General features: G+C 42.0%; 1 protein-coding gene across 7 annotated transcripts in view; it reads right to left on the minus strand.

Moving 5' to 3' along the window:
* The window catches only part of ZRANB3 (zinc finger RANBP2-type containing 3), a 331,095-nt gene that overhangs the window by 39,757 nt on the left and 270,884 nt on the right, over positions 1 to 20,454 (minus strand). For all 7 annotated transcript variants that reach the window (XM_073241365.1, XM_073241364.1, XM_073241366.1 and 4 more), the window contains one exon: positions 778 to 1,165. In XM_073241365.1, the coding sequence (XP_073097466.1) occupies positions 778 to 1,165 (388 nt within the window). The remainder of the gene's footprint in view (positions 1 to 777; positions 1,166 to 20,454) is intronic.

The raw sequence follows: 20,454 nt of genomic DNA on the forward strand, positions 1-20,454 counted from the left end.
ATAAAACAGAATGATTTCTTCCAGTTTTCAAAACTGTCAGCTTGGCATTTTGAGTTACCTTAAAAATGGTCTCTAAAAATGGGAACAAAAGGAATACTGTTGGTGTTCTTCTCAAGATACCACAAATATTAATAATCATTTCAGAAATAAAACATCAGAAAATGGTATATCAGGTTATAAAAACATACTCTGCAATGGGTTTATGACTTCTTTCAAAACAACATGCTTGGAAAAGAAAAGACTCATAAAACATACCAAATTGGTTCTTAAGGGCTCTATAGAGGAATTTTTTATGATTTGTCATATAAGAAACATGGCACAATGTATATTTTACTAGGCAATAAGCAAAACTGGATTCTTTTGCTATTTAAACGAAAATAATCTTTAACTTCTTTAAAAACAAGTATTATCTACAGAGGGAAGAAAACAGCAGGTCTATGACTATAAGACATATTTGCTGTCATAGCAACAGAGCTTCTATTCCTGCCCACTGAATTCACATCCTGCTGGCATTAATGAGAAATGTCCATTTGTGCCAAATTAATGCCATGTCACAGACGCTTGGGGATATACATTCTTGACAGAACCAGGAGCTTTTCACATTCCACAGGGGGACAGATTCACAGTCTTCAGTATGTGAAGTTCTTACTCCAGATTAAAAATGAAAGTCAGCACTGAGTCATGCTAACCTCTGAGAATATCAGTCGTCTCTAGAAGCACAGGGTAGCTGAAGACAACACTGCCAGCCCCCTCCATGGTCACCCTCTGGGTACTCACCAGCACTGCCTTGAGGATTCTCACACATCTCACAGTAAGGTAACACTGAGTTATTGATATAGGTGCAGAAACCACACTGCCAGCCCTTTCCAGTAAGGGGTGAGGTGGCTGTCTGGGCTAGAGCTCGGGTCTTCCTGGGCCAGGAGGGTTTCTCCTCCAGGGGACTGCAGTGGTCACCGGTGGTGACTGACTTCAATCTTTTAGCTTCAGGTTCAAAATTGCTTTCATAATCAATGATATCTCTTGTGGCTACTCTTTCAGGGTCTACTGGTGCTACAGTATTTTTCTCCTGGAATATTCTGGATTCATCACAGGAGGTCACCAACTGTCTTTTCTTAGGTTTTGGTAAAAAGAATGATCGAATATCATGCTGTTTTTCCTTTTCAAACTAGAAAAAAAAAACAGTTATCAAGTTAAGTAGCAATCTATTATGTTATTTCTAAGTGAAACAGCCTAACAAACTATTTTCATTAATCATATTCCTTTATCTTTTGAATGCCTTGTTGGAAATGAATTCAATTATGCTGATTCTTCATATATATGTACATGCAGAACACCACAAACACATCCATGTACTTCTTGTGTCTAACTTTAGCACTTACACTGTGCCAAGCACCTTACATATATTAACTCATTTAATCTTCAACCAGCTCTGAGAGGCAGGCACTGTTATGCTTCCCATATTTAAGATGAGGACCTGAAAGCTTTAGAGAGATAGGTAATTTGGCTACAGAAGTTATATCATAAAAAATTCTTCATAAACTATCTGCTCTAGATGTATGTCAGGGAAAGGAGGTGACTGTGTTTTTAAATATTTCAAGTTAATCAAGAACCTAGAAAAATGTTTTCATGACCAAACTATAAACATAATGTTTTTCATATTACAATGTTTTCTTGAACAGGAAGTATTTTTCAAACAGCATTAAAGATATTAATTAGAACAGCTTAACAGATACATTTAAATAATTATCTTGTTTCCAAGAAATATATTTCGCTTTTCTAAGAAAAGCTACATCATTATCTCATGTTTTTCATCTTCTTTCCAATGTGTAAATCTTAACCTCCTAGTTAAAGTAGGGTACCTGTCTCCCAACTAATTCACTGGCAGTTAAGGTAAATGAAAGGAGTTAATTCTAGAGAAGTCCTGCTAGGGCCTGAACTGGTACCACCATGGACACACACCACGGCAGACTACATCTGCAAAGATGGTCCCAATCTTACCTCATTTCACATGCTCTTCTCACAATGTGACATTGACACACCTACATTTAGAGGAAGGGTCTGTGTTCCTCTCCCTTGAAACTGGGTGGACCTTTGTAACTGTCTGACTCAAAAGAATGCAGGGAAAGTGATGCTGTGTGACTTCTGAGGCTTGGTCATCGAAGGTAACATGGCTTCCACTTGGCTGTTGGTGCTCTTGTCTGTCTCTTTCTCTCTCTCTTCAGATCTTGGGAGACTTGCCTTTGGAGCCTAGCTACCATGTTGTGGGGAAACCAGGCCACATGGAGAAACCATACGTGGATGTTCAAGTTGACAACTCCAGATAGGCCCCTAAGTTCTAGCCAGTATCAATTGCCAAACATGTGAGTGAATAAGCCTACAGATGTTTCCAGATCCAGCCTTGGGGGTCTTCCAGCAAAGACCCCAGTCCTCGTGGAACAGACATACATCATCTCCATTATACTGTGGTTGGATTCCTCACTCACAGAAACCAGTAAGAAAAAATACATGACTAGGGTTGTTTGAAGGCATTAAGTTTGGGGTAATTTGTTATGCAGCAATAGATAACAAAGACAGAGATTGACAGATAATGATAGCAAAATACCATACACTGAAAAGAGATATTTCACATAATAAGTCCTATCTGCACCTAGTAGTGCTGCATAAGAAAGATTTAACAAATTTACTGACACAGAAGGATTAGTGGTTACTGGGGGCAGAGGGAATGGGAAATGGGTAGTTACTGTTAAATGGTTACATAATCTGTTTGGGATAAAGTTTTGAAAATAGTGGTGATGGTTACACAACATTGTGAATGTAATATTAAGCGGCATTACCACTTAATTATATACTTAAAAGGGGTTAGAATAGCAAATTTTTAAATCTTACACAGATATATATATATATCTATATGTGTGTGTGTGTAAGATCATAAAATTTTTTAATCCTCCCTGCAAAAAAAAGGGAGAGGGGAGGAAGGAAAGGAGGGAGAGAGGAGAGAGGGAGATTTAGGCTGTTCCCATAATGGAAAATTAAAACATCTATTATAGGAAAAAAGCACCCCTGCCCCCCCCCAATAATGTGCAATTTTTATATTGTATGGCTGTTATTTTATGTTCTCACATATTATAAAAAGTTTATTTAATTAGTTGTGGAAGTTACAGAATTTAGATAAAAATATAAACAATGAAACCATTAACCATAAGACAAGACAATCATTAACCATTAAGATAAGATTTTTAATACAGTGCATGAGGGAAATTCTAATGAAAGGGTGGAGAAAAGCCAAGATTAGCAGACTAATTGAGTTTGGTGTTAAAAAAAATATAACAAAGAAAGAAGATAGTTAAACATTTAAATAAAATATTCTATTCCATACAAAAGGACTGCAAAGAGGGCTTACAGTATTCTGAAAAGACTAGCAAATGATCAGCAAACATGAACAAATTCAGCACTTTCTAGCTAAATAAACCATGATGATTTTACAATAGAGAGAAATCTCTCAAATCTTTAAAGACATCGCTCTATTTCCTCTAACATCAGATGAGGATGATGATGCTCCATCATAGGTTGCAAACCTTTTCTGTTTTAGAGGATTTTAGGACTTTCTTTTTATCCTTGGTGTTTTAAAATTTCACGATCTATATTTATATATGATCTCTATCTGTATCATCTATATTTATATGACTCTGCTCAGCAAGCAGGATACTTGATTTTGAATAGTACTGATTATCTTTAGCTCATGGAAATCCCTATTATTCTTTGATAGTTATCTCCTCTTCATTTTCTCTTTCCTTGGAATTCCTGTTAGCAGAATATTGAGCTAGACATTTATGTCTTATAGTTTTATTCTTGTATTTTCCTTTATTGACTAAAATCAAACTGCTGCTGTGTTTAAGAAGAGTTTATTCAGTGTCTTACTGAGGACCATGGCTTGGAAGTCAGTTTATTAGCATGTTCTGATAGACTGCTCCAAATCCCTTCATTTGGGGACATCTTAAATACTTCTTTACAGCAGGGTATGTGTAGGGAGGTGAGGGGGACAGTCTTAAGACACGGCATTGCCTTAAAAGAACAATGACTATTCTGATGCTATCTATGTCCTAAGTGAAGCAAGGATAAGAATTGTTAATCATTCTCCTAAAGGGTTTTACCAAGGAAGGATACAAGAACCAGACCTGTTTATCTTCTTTGGAGCATTCCAGGCTGGCTTTCTCTGGTCATTTGTGAAGGGTGAGAGGTTATTGACGGTCTTGTGACACAGACATGAGTGGCTAGAGGGCATCTTCATAGCAGAGCATGAGCTGACCTGGCTGACTTGGGGCCTCTACAACTTGCACAGCTTTCTTTGCCTATGGGACCACTGTGGGGAATCCCAAAATTTCACTTTATCTCACATCTTCTTTTTGTCTTTTTACCATCTGTACTCTTGGAGTTTTCCTCTGTTTCATCTTTCAACCCTTCTATAGAAAACCCTTTATTTTGGCAGCCAAATTTTTAGCATCTAAAAGTTCCTTCTTGTTCCCTGTTCCTTTTTCATAGTATTTTGATTTTAGTTGTATTTCTAATATCATCTCAAATCTGAGGCTAATTTGAGACTTTAAAAAGTTATCTTTAGGATCAATTTTATTAGCTTGTTTTGTTCACCTTTTTCATGCTATAGATTTCCTCCTCAAGCATCCAATGACCTTGGTTACCCCTTCACATACAAGAATGAATGAATAAGAGGGTTGCCTGGGAATCAGGACACATGGAGCTTATCACCAAGAAGATCTGATAGGACATACTGATTGAATGTGAAGGATAAGGAAGATAGAGCAGCCCAGAGTGATCTCTAGATTCCTGAATTTCTGACTTGTAACATTATAGGGATGATATCTGTAGTTACTGTAATACAGGAAGATAAATGGACTCATTAGAAGGCAAAAAAAGAAGAGATAAGAAAATAAGTCCACTTTTAGACATGTGTCAGACTGGTAGGTACCAAGGTAGAGAGTGCCAGAAAGCAGGCCTGGAGTCCAAGAGAGAGACAACTGCATTTACACATCTGGGACCACTGACATACAGAAGTGGTTAAAGTCATAGGGCTGGATGTCAAGATACATGGAGAGAGAAGGAGGTCAAGGACAGAAAGCAAAGGAACAACATTAAGGGTGGAATAAGGAAGAAATACTGCGGAATGAAACACAAAAGGAACACTAAGGTAGAAAGTCAGGAGAAGTGACTTTAGAGGGTATGTGTGTGTGTGTGTGTTTTGCTCTTCCATTCATCATACTAAGTGCTCAGTGGGCACTCTGAATCAGAAAAACTCAGGTCCTTCAGTTCTGGAAATTTGTCTTACATTATTTTTCCTTCTTCCATTTTCTCTGTCTTCTTTTTCTGGAACTCCTATTTGGCAGTATACTTCTGAACCAATCATTTAATTTTCTATGACATTTTTCCATCTCTGTTCTATTTTCTATATGATTTCCTCATTACCTTCCTTTCCATCCTTGCTGAATTATTTTCTAAACTTACAGGTTCAGTATTTAAGAGCTTTTATTGTTCTCTAATTTCTCCCTTTCCTTGTTCTTGTTTCCTGGGTATATTTTCTTTTGCTTCTCTCTGTTTATTAATGGTAGTTTTGTTGTTGTTTTTTAAAAAATTTCTTTTGCTCATTATATTGTCTCTACTTCTTTAAATCCTTTTCTTGGCTTACATGTTGTTTTGGTCTCTGCTTTGTATGTGAGAGGTTTTTCTCCATGACTGGTGGCCTTCACTGTCCATTCATATTTAATAATAATATGCTACAGCGGTATGGGAAATTCCATGTGGGGGACTTCACTGAAGGTGATCAGTGACTGTTTATCAGGGGAGCCCTTTCAGTTTCCAGAGTGCTTTCAGGGCCCAGCAGGGAGTCCTCCAATCTCCTGCCTCAAGTATAGAATACTGGCTATTAGTGACCTGACTGTTGATCAGGAGAAGATTATTAAGGATTTCACCATTGATCAAGGAGTCTTTCACTTACATGCTCATTTTCAATTTACTGCCTTACTGGCCCCCTTGCAACTGGCTCTCTTCCTAGATAAATTTTTGAAGACATTTTTAAGAGCAGAAGATAAAATAGCCAAATAAATAAAATACAGAAGTATAAAATATAAAAAATAAATAAAATATTTAAGAATAGGCCATTGTCACCAATACATTATTTAAGGTACTCAGAAAGAATCTTAATATCAAAGTATCAAATCAGGATCAAATTATCAGAATTTTTGTCCCATTCTACATTTTAAAGAATTTCTTTAAAAACATTTTAATCTCTCCACTCCATACCAAAAAGTAAGACAAAATTATTTCAGATGTTTATAAAAAAGCAATTCCTCCCAACAGTGCAAAACCCTATGAAATCTTTCAAAGAAGAATTCTCAGCACCTTAAAATACCAGCTTTTACACTTGATCTCTTTAATTAAGTTATTTAAGCTATTTTTAAAAGAACTTCTTTTACTAGTTAAGCAATGATTAATTTTGAAAATTAGCATTTGAGAAATGCTTATTATGTGCCAGAGGAGGCTGAGATAAAGGTTAGCAATGACTGACAGTAGTCAGAACTTGATGTATACCTCTGCCAGTTGGAGGGTTGACTTACAGTGCATTGTAGCAATCAGTATAGGGGCTCTTTTGAAACCATGGCTGCCTGGGTAATAATAAAAAGACTCGAGCACATAAAATCCAGAAAAGGAGTGGGTGGGTAGAAGGGAATCATTTTATATAATTTCAGGAACCAAAGGATACACTTAGAGAGTGTAATTTCAGATTAAGGAGAGGGCAAAATTAATCAGTAGCAATGACTCTTGCCAGTGTTATGATGGCTCAACTGGACAATGATGTACGCAGTTACAGGTAGCGAACCTTACAGGTTAGTAACCTGCACATGGGGCTGCCAGAAGCTGTAAGGCATAGCAGGAATGAAGACTTCCTCTGAGATAATCAGTTAGAAACCTGATCCATATTCTCAGTTATGTTTCTGATTGTAGCCCCTGAGCAATCAGACAGGAAGTTGGTAGATGGGATTTCGCTGACAATTTGCAGCTATGACTGACAGAAAAACAGGCAAGCAAATCTCTTTGATACATCCAAACAATAATTTCATGTTTTGGGTGGGAACGGATAAGAGATATATATTCACTGAATAACAGTTTAGTTAACTGAATAACCTGGACCCATGGGCCTTTCACAAGACCTTGGATGGGAATCAGCCTGAGATAAACCTGAAATTGTCTACCAAATGTCTGTATTATAAGTGCCTTTTTGGAGAGCAGTTCTTTACTCTCTCCATAGTTTCTAAAGGATTTAGGACCTAACAAAGTTTAAGAGCTACTAAAACAACTGAGTATCTGAAAATGCACATATATTTTGAGTAGTTCAGTTCTTTCTTTCATTTTCTGTGAAGGTTCATATGTGAATGTACATATGGGTGGTGAACTAACTCTTTTTAAGGAGAAGTAAATAAATTCTCTTTTAAGTACTTGATGAGAATCCCTCTACCTTTTCTCAAATAAAGTTTTCAAAACTGAGTATCAAAACAGAGTAACTTCTGTGCAGGGATGTAACATTTCACTTAGCTAATTTTTCTGTCACTGTAAATGAGACTCTAAACAGCTTCTCCTATGGGAGCAAATGACATGGGAGTGCTTACACAGTCAGAAAGAGGGAAACCACTGAGGAGGTAAGCAGGAGGAAGCACATGGACTGTGATGGCAAGGGGATACAGGAGACGTTACTGCACTGGAAGTACTCAAAGGTATAACGTCACACAGGTTAGCTTAAAGCAGAACACAATATCCTTGATGTTTTGAGACAGAGACATACTCTGACCATTAGCTCCTCATGGAGATTCCAGCAGGTATTTGGGACATGTCTGGTTAATTAAAGAAGGAAGTGATCTTTAACAAAATCTGTAGATAACTTAACAGATACTAAACATGAATGTAAAATTCCTGTATTTGTAAAATGCTTCTGATTACTTTTCTTTTGTCCTTTTTTTTTATCAAATAAATTTTTATGAAGTGAATATGGGCACCAACTTAAGCTTCTGTGAAACAGGTGGTAAGAAATAATTGTAATTAAAATGCTTCTCCCATGAAGGGCCCCCACCAGTAAGATGGCAAACTTCCGGTTTCTCTTCAAGGTCCTCAGTTCCCGCCGGCGCCACCTGAAGCCCAATCACCTCTCGCCCCCCTCCCAATCCCAGCACCTAGCCAACAGCCACCAGCCCCGTAGAAGTGACACCTCAATCAATTCATGCCCCTTCCTATATAACCCAGCACCTTTCCCTAATAAAGTGGAACTCTCCGGTGAATTGCTGCTATGTGTCGCTCCTTTCATTTCATTCGTGCTGAAACCCGGGAGACCGGACACCCCAACTGGGCCCCGTCTTCCCCCCAACACCAGCAGCAGCTTGCCCTCGTCCTCTTTTTCCGGCGCTGGCTCATCACACTCACCACTCCTCTCTGGCCTTTAGGTAAGTTTTTCCCCCCCGAGTGGGCCACTCTTCCCTGAGCTATCGCAGTGCCATTGACCGTGATCGTCCGGCAAGGCCCTGACGCTCGGGGATAAGGAGGGAACTCTCCCCGCCTCAGGCCTTCACGGCTGCAGCGGACCCTCAGGCCCCTCCTTCAACAGCCATAAATCCCCGCCTCAGGCGTTCATGGCTGCAGCGGACCCTCAGGCCCCTCCTCCGACAGCCATAAATCCCCGCCTCAAGCCTTTACGGCTGCGGCAGACTCTCAGGCACCCCCCTCCAACAGCCATAAACGAGGTGACTACTTTGCGGATGAGAACGCTCCCTTTTCCCGCCCCCTCCTCCTTCTGTTCAGTCTGCCGAAATTTGTTCTCTCTGCCGAAAACGCCTAGCGCTAGGTACCTTGTGACTCCGGCACTCTGCATTCTTAGGGAAGTCTGGGTGACGACCCACACTTCCTAAGAAATTCCGACTCGTATACGAGTTTCCGCAGACCACCAAGGATCACTGGGGACGCCCTTTGTCTCCTTGCGGTCTGCTTCCAGTCCGAGGATCTCCGTTCATCTTCCCCTGTTTATCTCCTTCTCTGTCCTTCAGCCATGGGAGCCTCCTCATCCCTCCCTGAAAGTTCACCTCTTAAATGCCTGCTTAAGTATCTGGCTACCCTCTCCCTGACGCCTGATATAAAACCAAAACTTCTCCGTAAATATTGCTCCTAAGATTGGCCGACATACCCCCTAGACAATAACAACCAATGGCCCACAGGGGGAACTCTTGATCCTAAGATCACTCGCAATCTCTTTAACTACTGCCAGCGCCTGAAAAAATGGAAGGAGATTCCCTATATCGAAGCTTTCCTCCTCCTCCTCCCCCCTGCCCCCTCCCAAGTTCTCCTAGCCTGCAAGCCGCTGCCCCCGCAGAAGCCTCCCGTTCACTCCCTTCCCCTTCTTCTCCTACAACAGCCCTTCTCCCTTCCTTCCCCACCATCTCCTCCCCCATCTCACCTCCTCCGCCTTCGTCCCCTGCAGATTAAGCCTGAGCCTTTCACCCCCCCCCTTTAACTAGGTCCGGGGGCCTCCTCCATCTTTGCCCTCATCACCTATTTCTCCCCTGTTAGGGACCGCCTTTGTCTTCTCACATGTTTGTAGGGAGAATGGGAAAGCACCTTCCCCCATGTCTGAACGCAGCATGGAAAAGCACAAGCTAGAGAACAACCAGTGCAGTCCTTGGAAGTTATCTGTCCACAAAAACATATCTTGTCCTCGAAGATGAGCCAAGACTCTTCACTCTGAAAATAGGGAGACCTTGAAGATGTGTAGAAACACCGCCCCTGCTTCTAGCTATGCCCTTCCTCCACTTGCCGATGTGGCAGGAATGGAGAACAAAGAACATTCTGTTTACGCATTTCATAAGCAATTAACTAGAGCCCTGCTGTAGCTCAGTTAGTAGAGCATGGGACTCTTAACCTCAGTCATGAGTTCAAGCCTAACTAAAGCAGCAGAGGCAAGCAGCTGGGCTGCAGGCTGGCAACACGTGGGTCTGATTCTATCTTTCTTTATTTTCTTTGCCCCCCTTCCGCACTTCAGGACCTGCTTGAATAGGTGCAGCTAGACCACGTCACTCCCCCACAGACTGAGCCAGAACCCTTCAGTTCCCCTCAGACTTGGTCCCGAGAGCCTGCCAAAATTATCGCCCCCCCTCCTGGAGGTAGCAGGATCCAAAGGCATTTAGGAGATTTAGCCCAACTAGAGGAATGCCTAAGTTCCTTTTCCACTGATCCCACGACATACATCAGGGAGTTTCAATGGACCCTCCAGTCTTACAGCCTCACGCATCATGACATTTTCATGCTCCTGGTCAATACTCTCCTCCCTGAAGAGCGTAGAGAGTTTGAGACTTCGCCCAAACGCACGCTACCGAAACCCATAGGACTGACCCCACCTATCCCCCTGGCCCCACTGCTGTCCCCGAACAAGACCCACACTGGAATTATAACACCGCCGTAGGTCTCCGCTCGCGAGAAATTTTGCCTCCTGCTTAATAGCAGGTCTGAAAAAGGCAGCTGGTAAAGTCAATTTTCAAAAACTCCAAGACATAATTCAAAAGAGAGACGAAACCCCCTCTGAGTTCTTAGACAGACTCACTCAAGCCCTATTACAGTATACCAGCCTGGACCCAGAAACACCTGAAGGAAGACATGTCCTTATGACATACTTCCTAGCTCAAAGCTACCCCGACATTAAAACTAAACTCAAAAAGTTAGAACAGGGCCCCACTACCCCACAGACTGAGATCCTAACAGTGGCCTTTAAAGTCTTCCATAACTGGGAGGAAGAGAAAGAATGCCGTAAACAAAAGGCTGATCAGGCCTATTTTCAGATGTTGGCCCAGCTGATAAAACCACAACCTGGGTGCCCCTCTACAAACAAGTCCCCCCAGGAGCTTGTTTCAAGTGCGGAAAAGAGGGACATTGGTCCAGGGCATGCGCCTCCCCCAGATCTCCTACCACCCCATGCCCCAGATGCCACAAAAAGGGCCACTGGGGGTCTGATTGCCCAACCACCCGAAGGGGAGGCTGGACGAACAACCCCCATCCTAAGCCCGCCGTAGTGGGGCTGGCAGAAGAAGACTGGGGAGGGCCCGGGGGCTTCTCGTCCGACCATTTCCATCACCAAACAGGAGCCCAGGGTTACTTTAACAGTAGACGGTCACCCCATCTCCTTCCTCCTAGATACAGGAGCCACCTTCTCAGTCTTGTGAGAATACCGGGGCCCTACCACGCCAGCCATTACTCCTATAGTCGGGGTAGGAGGTAAACAGATTCTCCCATTCAAACCCCCCCCTTTTTTATGCACAATCCAAGACAATCCCATACCTTTCTCCCACTCCTTCCTGGTTATGCCCCAGTGTCCCATCCCTTTACTAGGACGAGACATCCTTCCCCTCCTCCACGTTTCCATAACTATATCCACTCCCACAGCCCCCAGTACTCCCTTTCTGATGGCCCTCATAGCCGACGACCCCCCTCTACCCAATGAAAGCTCCGGTTCTGCCCTCATACACCCTGTAAATCCCAAAGTTTGGGACATTACAAGCCCCTCCGTGGCCCTATGTCCCCCTGCCTCTATCAAATTACGTGACCCCTCTCAGTATATCTGTCAGGCCCAATACCCCCTAACCACTTCAGCCCTCATAGGCCTCCAACCCATCATTCAAGTTCTCTTAAACAAAAATTACCTCAGACCCACTCACTCCCCATTTAATACCCCATATTAGCTGTTAAAAAAACCAACGGATCTATCCGCCTTGTCCAAGACCTTCACCTCATCAACATAGCCGTTGTCCCTATCCATTCCTTAGTTCCAAATCCATACAGCCTTTTATCACAGATCCCTGCCTCGGCATCCCACTTCTCAGTCCCAGATCTCAAAGACCCATTTTTCTATCCCTCTAGACCCCTGCTCCCAAGATTTTTTGATCTTCACCTGGACGGACCCATACACAAGATATTCTGAACAACTCACTTGGACAGTTTTGCCACAAAGCTTCCGAGATAGTCCCCATATTTTTAGACAGGTCCTAGCTCAGGACCTCAAACAGTTTCATCATGATCACTCCAAGTCCACCTTATAATACATAGACAATCTTCTACTCTGCAGTCTCTCGTGGGAACAGTCTCAACTTGACACTTCCTCCCTACTTAACCTTCTAGCTTCCAGAAGTTACCGAGTATCCCCCGTCAAAGCTCAAATCTCTTCCCCTCCTGTCACTTACCTCAGATTCCTTCTATCTCAACAAAGAAAGTCCATTACCTTAGACAGAAAATAGCTCCTCTCTGAGCTGCCCATTCCCAAAACCAAGACAGAAATCCTTTCCTTTCTAAGCCTAGCTAGATATTTTAGAGCATAGATCCCTAACTTCTCCCTGCTCCCTGTTGGCAAGACCCCTATACGACCTCAGCAAGAGCCCCCCTAAAAAACCATTATCCTCCTCACCCCGGCACTCCTTTATTAAGCTCCGTCAAGCCCTTGTAGAAGCCCCAGCTCTCCATCTTCCTGATTTGTCGAAGCCCTTCTCATTATACATTCATGAGAAGTCCAGTCAAGCTCTAGGAGTCCTAAGCCAATATTAGGCCCATCCTTTGCCCCAGAAGCTTATCTCTCCAAGCAATTAGACCCCACAGTTCGGAGATGAGCCCCCTGCCTACAAGCATTAGCCGCTAGACAGCTCTTGCAGAAAGAAGCTCATAAACTGACATTCAGGGCGCCCCTTACCATTCTGTCCCCACATCACCTAAAAGATCTCTTAACCTACAAAAGTTTACAGACTCTCCCTCCCTCCAGACTCCTCACCTTACTGTCCTCTTTCCTCCAAAATCCCATTCACCCCCTTTGCCATCCATACCCAAATCATGACTTTTTCCTCCTTTACTGCTCTCTCACTTTTTTTCCTCATTCCTATTGTCTTCCCCACCACCCCAGCCTCCTTTGTATGGCGATTCAAAGTCAGAGAGACTTACACACAGCAGCAAACAAAAGTTACTGCCCTCATTGCCACACCAGACTGCCCTCTGAAAAGCTGCTCTGAGCCTTTATACCTCCACTTTCCTCCCTCCACCGAAGTGTTCACTAGCAGCTACCCTTATTCTCCCTACCTCTGCTTCCTCTATGACCAAAAACAAGCCTATTGCAGGTGATGGCCAGACACCTACAGGAGATGTCCCTACTGGTCTTGTGCCATTCACTACATGAGTAACTTTCAGTACCCACAGTATTACTCCTCCAACCATTTCATGAAATATCCCAACGGCTCATTCTCCTTATCAATCCCAGATCCCTGGGACTCTCGAGCTGCCAGAGTCACAGCCTCAGTTTACTATGGGGGAGGTCCTCGACCCTCCACGGTACCCTTCATATCTCTCAAAAGTATGTTCCCTCTCATTTCCAAATCTCTCAAGTTGCATCAGATAGCAGATATTCCAAAAGAGTCATTATCCAAACTCTTGACGGCGCCTCTTCATCTTCTTATCCCCGCCCCTCTTCCCATTTCTCCTACTCTTCATTACAGCTCATTCAGGACACCACCATCTTTCTCAACCACACCCTTAACACAGCCAATTGTTTCTTGTGCGCATCACTACAGCGCCCACTGCTGGCCGCCATCCCACTTAATATTTCCAACTACTCCTTCCATGCAGAAAGACAACCCCTCTGCCCCCTGGCAGACATACCCCTATGGGAACCAGAATACGCAGATAATCTCACCATCCACTACTGTGTAGGCCCAACTCCACCCCCCTCCAGCGCACTTCACTGCCTCTATCTACACCCATACCTCTGGCTCTAAGACTTTTATGCAACCGAGACACTTCTTTTGGTGTAATGGCAGTCTTTTCAACTCACTGCCTCTCAACTCCGATACACCCTGCATTCTCATCACCCTAATCCCACAGTTTACAGCATGGCAGAATTTCTTGAGCTCCAACCTCCTTTGCCCTCGTGCACAAAAAGAGCTGCTTTCCTTCCCATCATGGTCAATAGCTCTTTGATCACCTCAGCCATTGGGCAGGGTTTTCGGGAGAAGCCTTGGGTCACTTTCTATAGGCAGTTAGAGATCTCAACGCCAAACTTGAGAGAGCCCTGACATCCACTGCCGATTCCCTAGCCTCTCTCCAAAGACAAGTCACTTCGCTAGCTAAAGTCACCCTTCAAACCCGGTGGGCCTTAGATCTGCTTACAGCCGAGAAGGGCGGCACCTGCGTCTTCCTCTGGGAAGAGTGCTGCTATTACATCAACGAATCCGGCATTATAGAAACTGACATCACCAAACTCACTGACCTTGCCTCCAGCCTCCACTCTGCTTCCAATTCCAACCCATTCTCTTCAATACTAACAACCCCCCTCCTCACCTGGCTCTGGCCCATTGCAAGCCCCATAATAATCATTCTTCTCTCCTGTCTCTTCTTAGCCTGTATAATAAAGTTCATCAAATCCCAAGTCGGAAAAATCTCTAATCAAGCTTTCAACCAGCTTTTACTCAGGAACTACCAGCTTCTGGCCACAGAAGATCCCTCACCCTCACGTGACCTCCTCACCACATGCTGAGATGGACCCCTCTCTCCACTGGAAACTGTTCCTAGAAACAATAGCCGCAGACGCCTGGCTCCTGACACCCATATCGTCTTGGCCAACCTATGGTTACAGGGAACCTTCATTGATTTCCAAACCTGAAGAAGTCCACATCTACTCATCCTTACTGTGGGGAGTCCTATCAACCCTTTCCTCCCAATCCTCAAGCCCTCACTCCCTTCTCCGCCCCTGTTCAGCAGGAAGCAGCCAGAGAGAAAGCAATGTCCACAACCCCATAGAGGAGAAAGGGGGGAATGAAGGGCCCCCACCAGTAAGATGGCAAACTTCCGGCTTCTCTTCGGGGTCCTCGGTTCCTGCCGGCGCCACCTGAAACTCAATCACCTCTCGCTCCCCTCCCAATCCCAGCACCTAGCCAACAGCCACCAGGCCTGTAGAAGTGACACCTCAATCAATTCATGCCCCTTCCTATATAACGCAGCACCTTTCCCTAATAAAGCGGAACTCTCCGGTGAATTGCTGCTATGTATCGCTCCTTTCCTTTCACCCCATAAAAACCATTTTCTAAAAATAGTAGATTTACCAATACCACGACTCCCTGCAGGAACAAGCTTTATCAGTCTCACCAAAACAGACCAGAATCCTCAAATTACAACAGCCATACTGAGAGTTAAATACTCAGAGCCCATACTGCAGGACTACATTTGAAACATTACCGACTTTATTAATGTTTTCAACATTTCTCAGTGGTAAAGATAAGTGGGAACACAGAAAGGCAAAATATTTTTATAGCCTAGAGAAGTTTTGCTGTTTAACAGCAAGAGTAAGCTAAAAGTCTTCTGTCTTTTGCAACTACATTCTTGCATTTAAAAGAGACATTATAGTAACATATTGACAAATGTCTTAATTCATGACAGTCCTTGTAAAGAAATAACTATGTTAAGCAACCCTGTTAATGTGTGATAAGTAAGGGACTTAAATCCAGGTGTTTTAAAATCGGAAGAACAATCTAAGCTTACAGTAAATCAGAAGGCTTTGGGGAAAATGTAGTTAGGTCAACATTCTCATGTCCTAAGAAATGTGTCAAACACAAGAACATATTCCTCTCTTTGGTCATATAGCTGACACTCAGTTATTATGTTCCTGTCTTTTGTTCAATATTGTTTTTGAAAAACAAAAGAAAAAATATTGCTTTTGGTGAGAAGTGCTGGGAATAAAAACTGCAAAATGCTTAAGGTGGCAAAATGCGTGTTTTTATGTGAAAGGTTCAGGAACCTAATATATTTGCTCTGTTTTACACCATGGTAAACTACTGCTCTTTAGAGACAAATTCCCAAGCCACAGTGATAGGATTTAAAAAGTCAGTTATTAGAACTGAAGGAGAGGAAAAGGAAATCTAGTAAAACTCATAAAAAACAATAAAGCACTTCAAAGCCTGGTGCTATTGCAGCGCCACACGTAAGACAGACAAAGGCACTGATGTCAGGCTTATTAGACTTGATCAAAGGGCAGCTCTGGTCGGAGTCATTACTGCCTCAGGGCATTCATCTCCTGTTCCGAAAAGAATTAACAAAACTGCAGTGTTAGAAATGGGTGATGGGTCCTTAACAGCAGAGGACTGATAATTGACACTGTAACTAAGAAGCCTTCACTAATCATTTGTAAACAAGCCAGAGGATAGAATGACAAAAGTCAGGTTTTAATCATCTAACTAAAAAATGAATTTAAATTCTCCTAGAAAAGAAATAACTGCATGACATTTTCAGATTTTCCAAAACATCCATTTCCATGTAGTTAAATGAAATTTTGACAGTGATCCACTCTTGGGCACAACACGGTTTTCTCTGTGGGCACCGAGAAAACAAAGCAGACAAAATGAAGCAATGATGGTTAAAAATAAAGCACAGGTAACAAAGAAAATGTTAATACTTCTTTTTAAAGATGACTTCAAAAGCAGGGCAGGCAAATGTCTCTGAGAATGGCTGTTTCTTCCAACAAGGACAATTAGAATTTACAGCAAAATATTATACAATCTGATACACAGATCACTAGAATATGACTGGAACATTACCACCTTGTATGCTTCTGGTTGTGACATCTCCCTTACTGCCTGCTTCAATCCCTCTATCCTCCTGCATGTGCTGCTGAGACAGGGTCCTCCCAGGCCTTACTATGTTGATTCTACATCTGACATGTCTGGCATTTTTCTTTTCTTCTCTACTAGCATTACCGCTGTTAGGAGTTCAGGGTATAGTCTGGTGTCCCAAATCCTGTCTGGGAATCCTCAACAAAGGAGTTTTCAATATAGTAAGAATGTTATGAATAGAAAAGACTGGCTTTGTTAAGAGGTCTGTACATGCCCAATAGCACCACAGTAAAATTTTTAGTAAAAGGTGTATTAAGGAAACCATCTAACACTCAAGGCCATAACAGGACTCCTACTTCTCACCCCAAATCCAGCAGCTGAGATGATTAGAGGGCCTGCCAGGGTAGGCGCTTTCACTCTGCTTATGGTGGAGACACAAGTGCAGGACAGGTATGCCTCTGGGTACACAGTCACTTACTAGCCCTGCACTGTGGCCCAACCAAATAAAATTCTCAGGCTCTGAAAATCAGATTAGTAACTCCTCCTCCAGGGAGAGGTAGAGAAAGCCCTGAAAGGACATGGAGACAGAAAACCCCTTTCTCATATACTAAAACTGGAAGGGAGGGAGGGCAGAAATAACCCAGGCCAAAATACCACTGTCTCAGAGAACCTCGGTCCCTTCTCCCTCCCATTCACTTCCCACACTGCCACTAGGACTATCTTTTGAAAACAAATCTGACCATGTAATTCATCTGCTTAAAAGCCTCTGATGATACCACACTACTTCCAGGATAAAGTCCAACTTCTCAGTGTAGTGTTTGTGGGCTCCTCTGTGACTGGTGTTAAAGTTTTAGGGTTCTCCTTTGACTCACTTCTTGTGTGCCCTATCCTCATATATTCGCATGGAACCCTCATTCCCAGAACAGTTGTTCATATCAGTGTGCTTTTGGGCATGCTTCTGGTGTTCCCTCTGCCTGAATGAGGACCTGCTCTCTTTGAACTCATTCTTCATAATCCAGCTCAGATGTTTCCTAAGGGAAACTTCCCCACATGTCCCTGTAGTTATTTGTTTTCTCCTGTGTTCTCAGAATCTGGTTCACACATCTCTATTTTCATATTCATCATATTGCACTGAAATGATTTGATGACATTTACCTCTCCCAGTTAAAGAGGAAGTTCCAAAGAAAGGTTAGCTGTTTTCCTTATCTTGGCACCTAGCATATTCTTTTTTAAATAACAGCTTTATTGAGATGTAATCTATTTATATACCATAAAATTCATTCTTTTAAAGTGTCCAATTCAGCGAGTTTTAGTACATGCAGAATTATGCAACCATCATCACTGTTTAATCATAGAACAGCTTCATTAACCTCAAAAAGAAACCTGTACCAATTAAGCAGTCATTCCCTATTGCTCCCTCTCATATACCCCTGGCAAACACTAAACTACTTTATGTCACTATGGATTTGCCTATTTTAGCCAATTCATATAAATGGAACCAGACATTCTGTAGCCTTAAGTCTGGCTTCTTTCACTTAGCATAATGTTTTCAGGATTTATCTATGTCATAGTATATATCAGAACTTCATTCCTTTATATGGCAAGGTAATATTCCACTGTGTGGATATACCACCTTTTGGTTATTCATTCACAAAATGATGGACATTTGGACTGTTCTAACTTGTTGGCTATTGCAAATTATGCTACTATGACCCATGTACAAGTTTTTGTGTGGCTGTTTTCAATTCCCTTGGAAGTAAAGTTGCTGGGTCATATGGTAACTTTATGTTTCACATTTTAAGGAAATAGCAGATTGTTTTTCAAAATGGCTGCACCACTTCACATTCCTACCAGCAATGTACGAATGTTCCAATTTCCCTACATCTTTGCCAACATACGTTGTCTGTCTTTTTGATTGTAGTCATTCCAGTGGATGTGAAGTAGTATCTCATATGGTTTTGATTTGCATTACATCTAATCTTTTCTTTTAAGTACCATTTATATACAATCTTATATTGGTTTCAAATATACAACACAGTGTTTCACAGTTACCCATATTATTAAATCCTCACTGCCTCTAGTGTGGTTACTATATATCAATGTAGAAAGATGTTACAGAATCACTGACTATATTCTCCACACTGTACTACCATCTCCATGACCAAGTTATATTGTGATTGTGAATTATTGTGCCCCTTTATCTCCCTCACCTTCCCCTCATCCACCCCAACCCCTCCCCCTTGGTAACCACCAGTCACTTCTCGGTGTCTATGGGTCTGTTGCTGTTTTGTTCCTTTTGTTTTGCTTTGTTTTAATATTGCACAAATAAGTGAAATAATAAGTTATTTGTCTTTCTCTGCCTGGCTTATTTCACTGAGCATACTACCCTCTAGATCCATCCATGTTGTTGCAAAGCAGGCTTTCTTTTCTTTTTTTATGGCTGAATAATGTTCTAATATGTATATGTACCACAGATACAATCTTAATAAATGTTTATAAAACAAATGATTTTTGAGTGCCCTGAACACAGTACCCCAAACATAAACATTGGCCAAATCAAACTGATATGCTTCAATGATCTATTCATTCCACAAATTACTGAAGGCCCATAACGTGCTAACATAGTTTGGCAAGGTTATGAAGGTAGACTGTGAAACAGAAAGGCCTAAATTCAAATCCCAGCTCTGCTACTTACTGGCTATATGAACTTAAGACAGATTCTTTAACCTTTCTGAGCTTTAGTGGGGCATGGTAACAGTATCTACCTCATGGTATAGCTGTGAAGGCTAAATAAGATCATGAGTACTAAGGGCTTAGCACAGTTGCTGCACAGAATAATCACTTAATATATATTAATTATTACTACTGAGTGAATTATTACTACTGAGTGAACTGATGTTAGCAAGGCAAACACAACAAATGCCTAATAATAACACTATGTGATACAAACTATGACAGAGAGATTTGAATGTCTCTGCCCATAACAGTGAGGTTACTCTCTTCTCCTTATTAGGCTATTATGTAGACTAATGATATAATGTTTACAGAGTAATTTCAATTCTAAAATATAGATTTAAAAATATAACTGAACATGTCATAGCTTCAAGAAAATAGTGCTTGAGCATATTGAGAAACGAGAGATTTGGGGTAAGAAAGACTCAGACCTCACATATGTCACAGCTCCTCTGGTCACCTTCCTCTTTTTTTTGCAGCTACCATTTTTTCAACTAGACAATATGTGGAAAACAAGGTTATTTTTCATTATGTATGAGACAATTTCTTATTTGCACTCCTTAGCCCACAACAAAACAAACATTTCATATGATATTGACATTTAATAAAAAATGCAAAGTTTGCTTTTGAATTTTGAAGGCATATATTTAAAAATTTGTGCTAAAGAGCTTTTCCTTTTCTTCCCAACTACATACAGTATTTTGCAGCAGACCAGCAACCAATCTGTATACTTTTAATGCAAATGTGGGTATTTGAAATGTAAATTTACTTTGTGGGAAGGCCTTGAGAACAGGAGACCAGGGGACTTGGTTATGACAGAGACAAGGCAGCAGTGTGTGCCACGTCAAGGATGCAAGTTCTCAGGCAGGGTGAGGAAGGTCAGCCAACCTGGGAAAGCCTAGTGAGGAGAAAGGAAAACTGTAGACATTGAACTGGGAGCCCAGAGAATGAAAACAGCTGGTAAGGGACACCAGAGACCACGAATTCAGAGGCTGAATTTGAGAACTATCCAGAGAGCTCTTACAAAATATAAAGAGAACTAACGACAGTC

The sequence above is a fragment of the Manis javanica genome, chromosome 7 (assembly GCF_040802235.1).
Source record: "Manis javanica isolate MJ-LG chromosome 7, MJ_LKY, whole genome shotgun sequence".
NCBI classification, from domain to species: domain Eukaryota; kingdom Metazoa; phylum Chordata; class Mammalia; order Pholidota; family Manidae; genus Manis; species Manis javanica.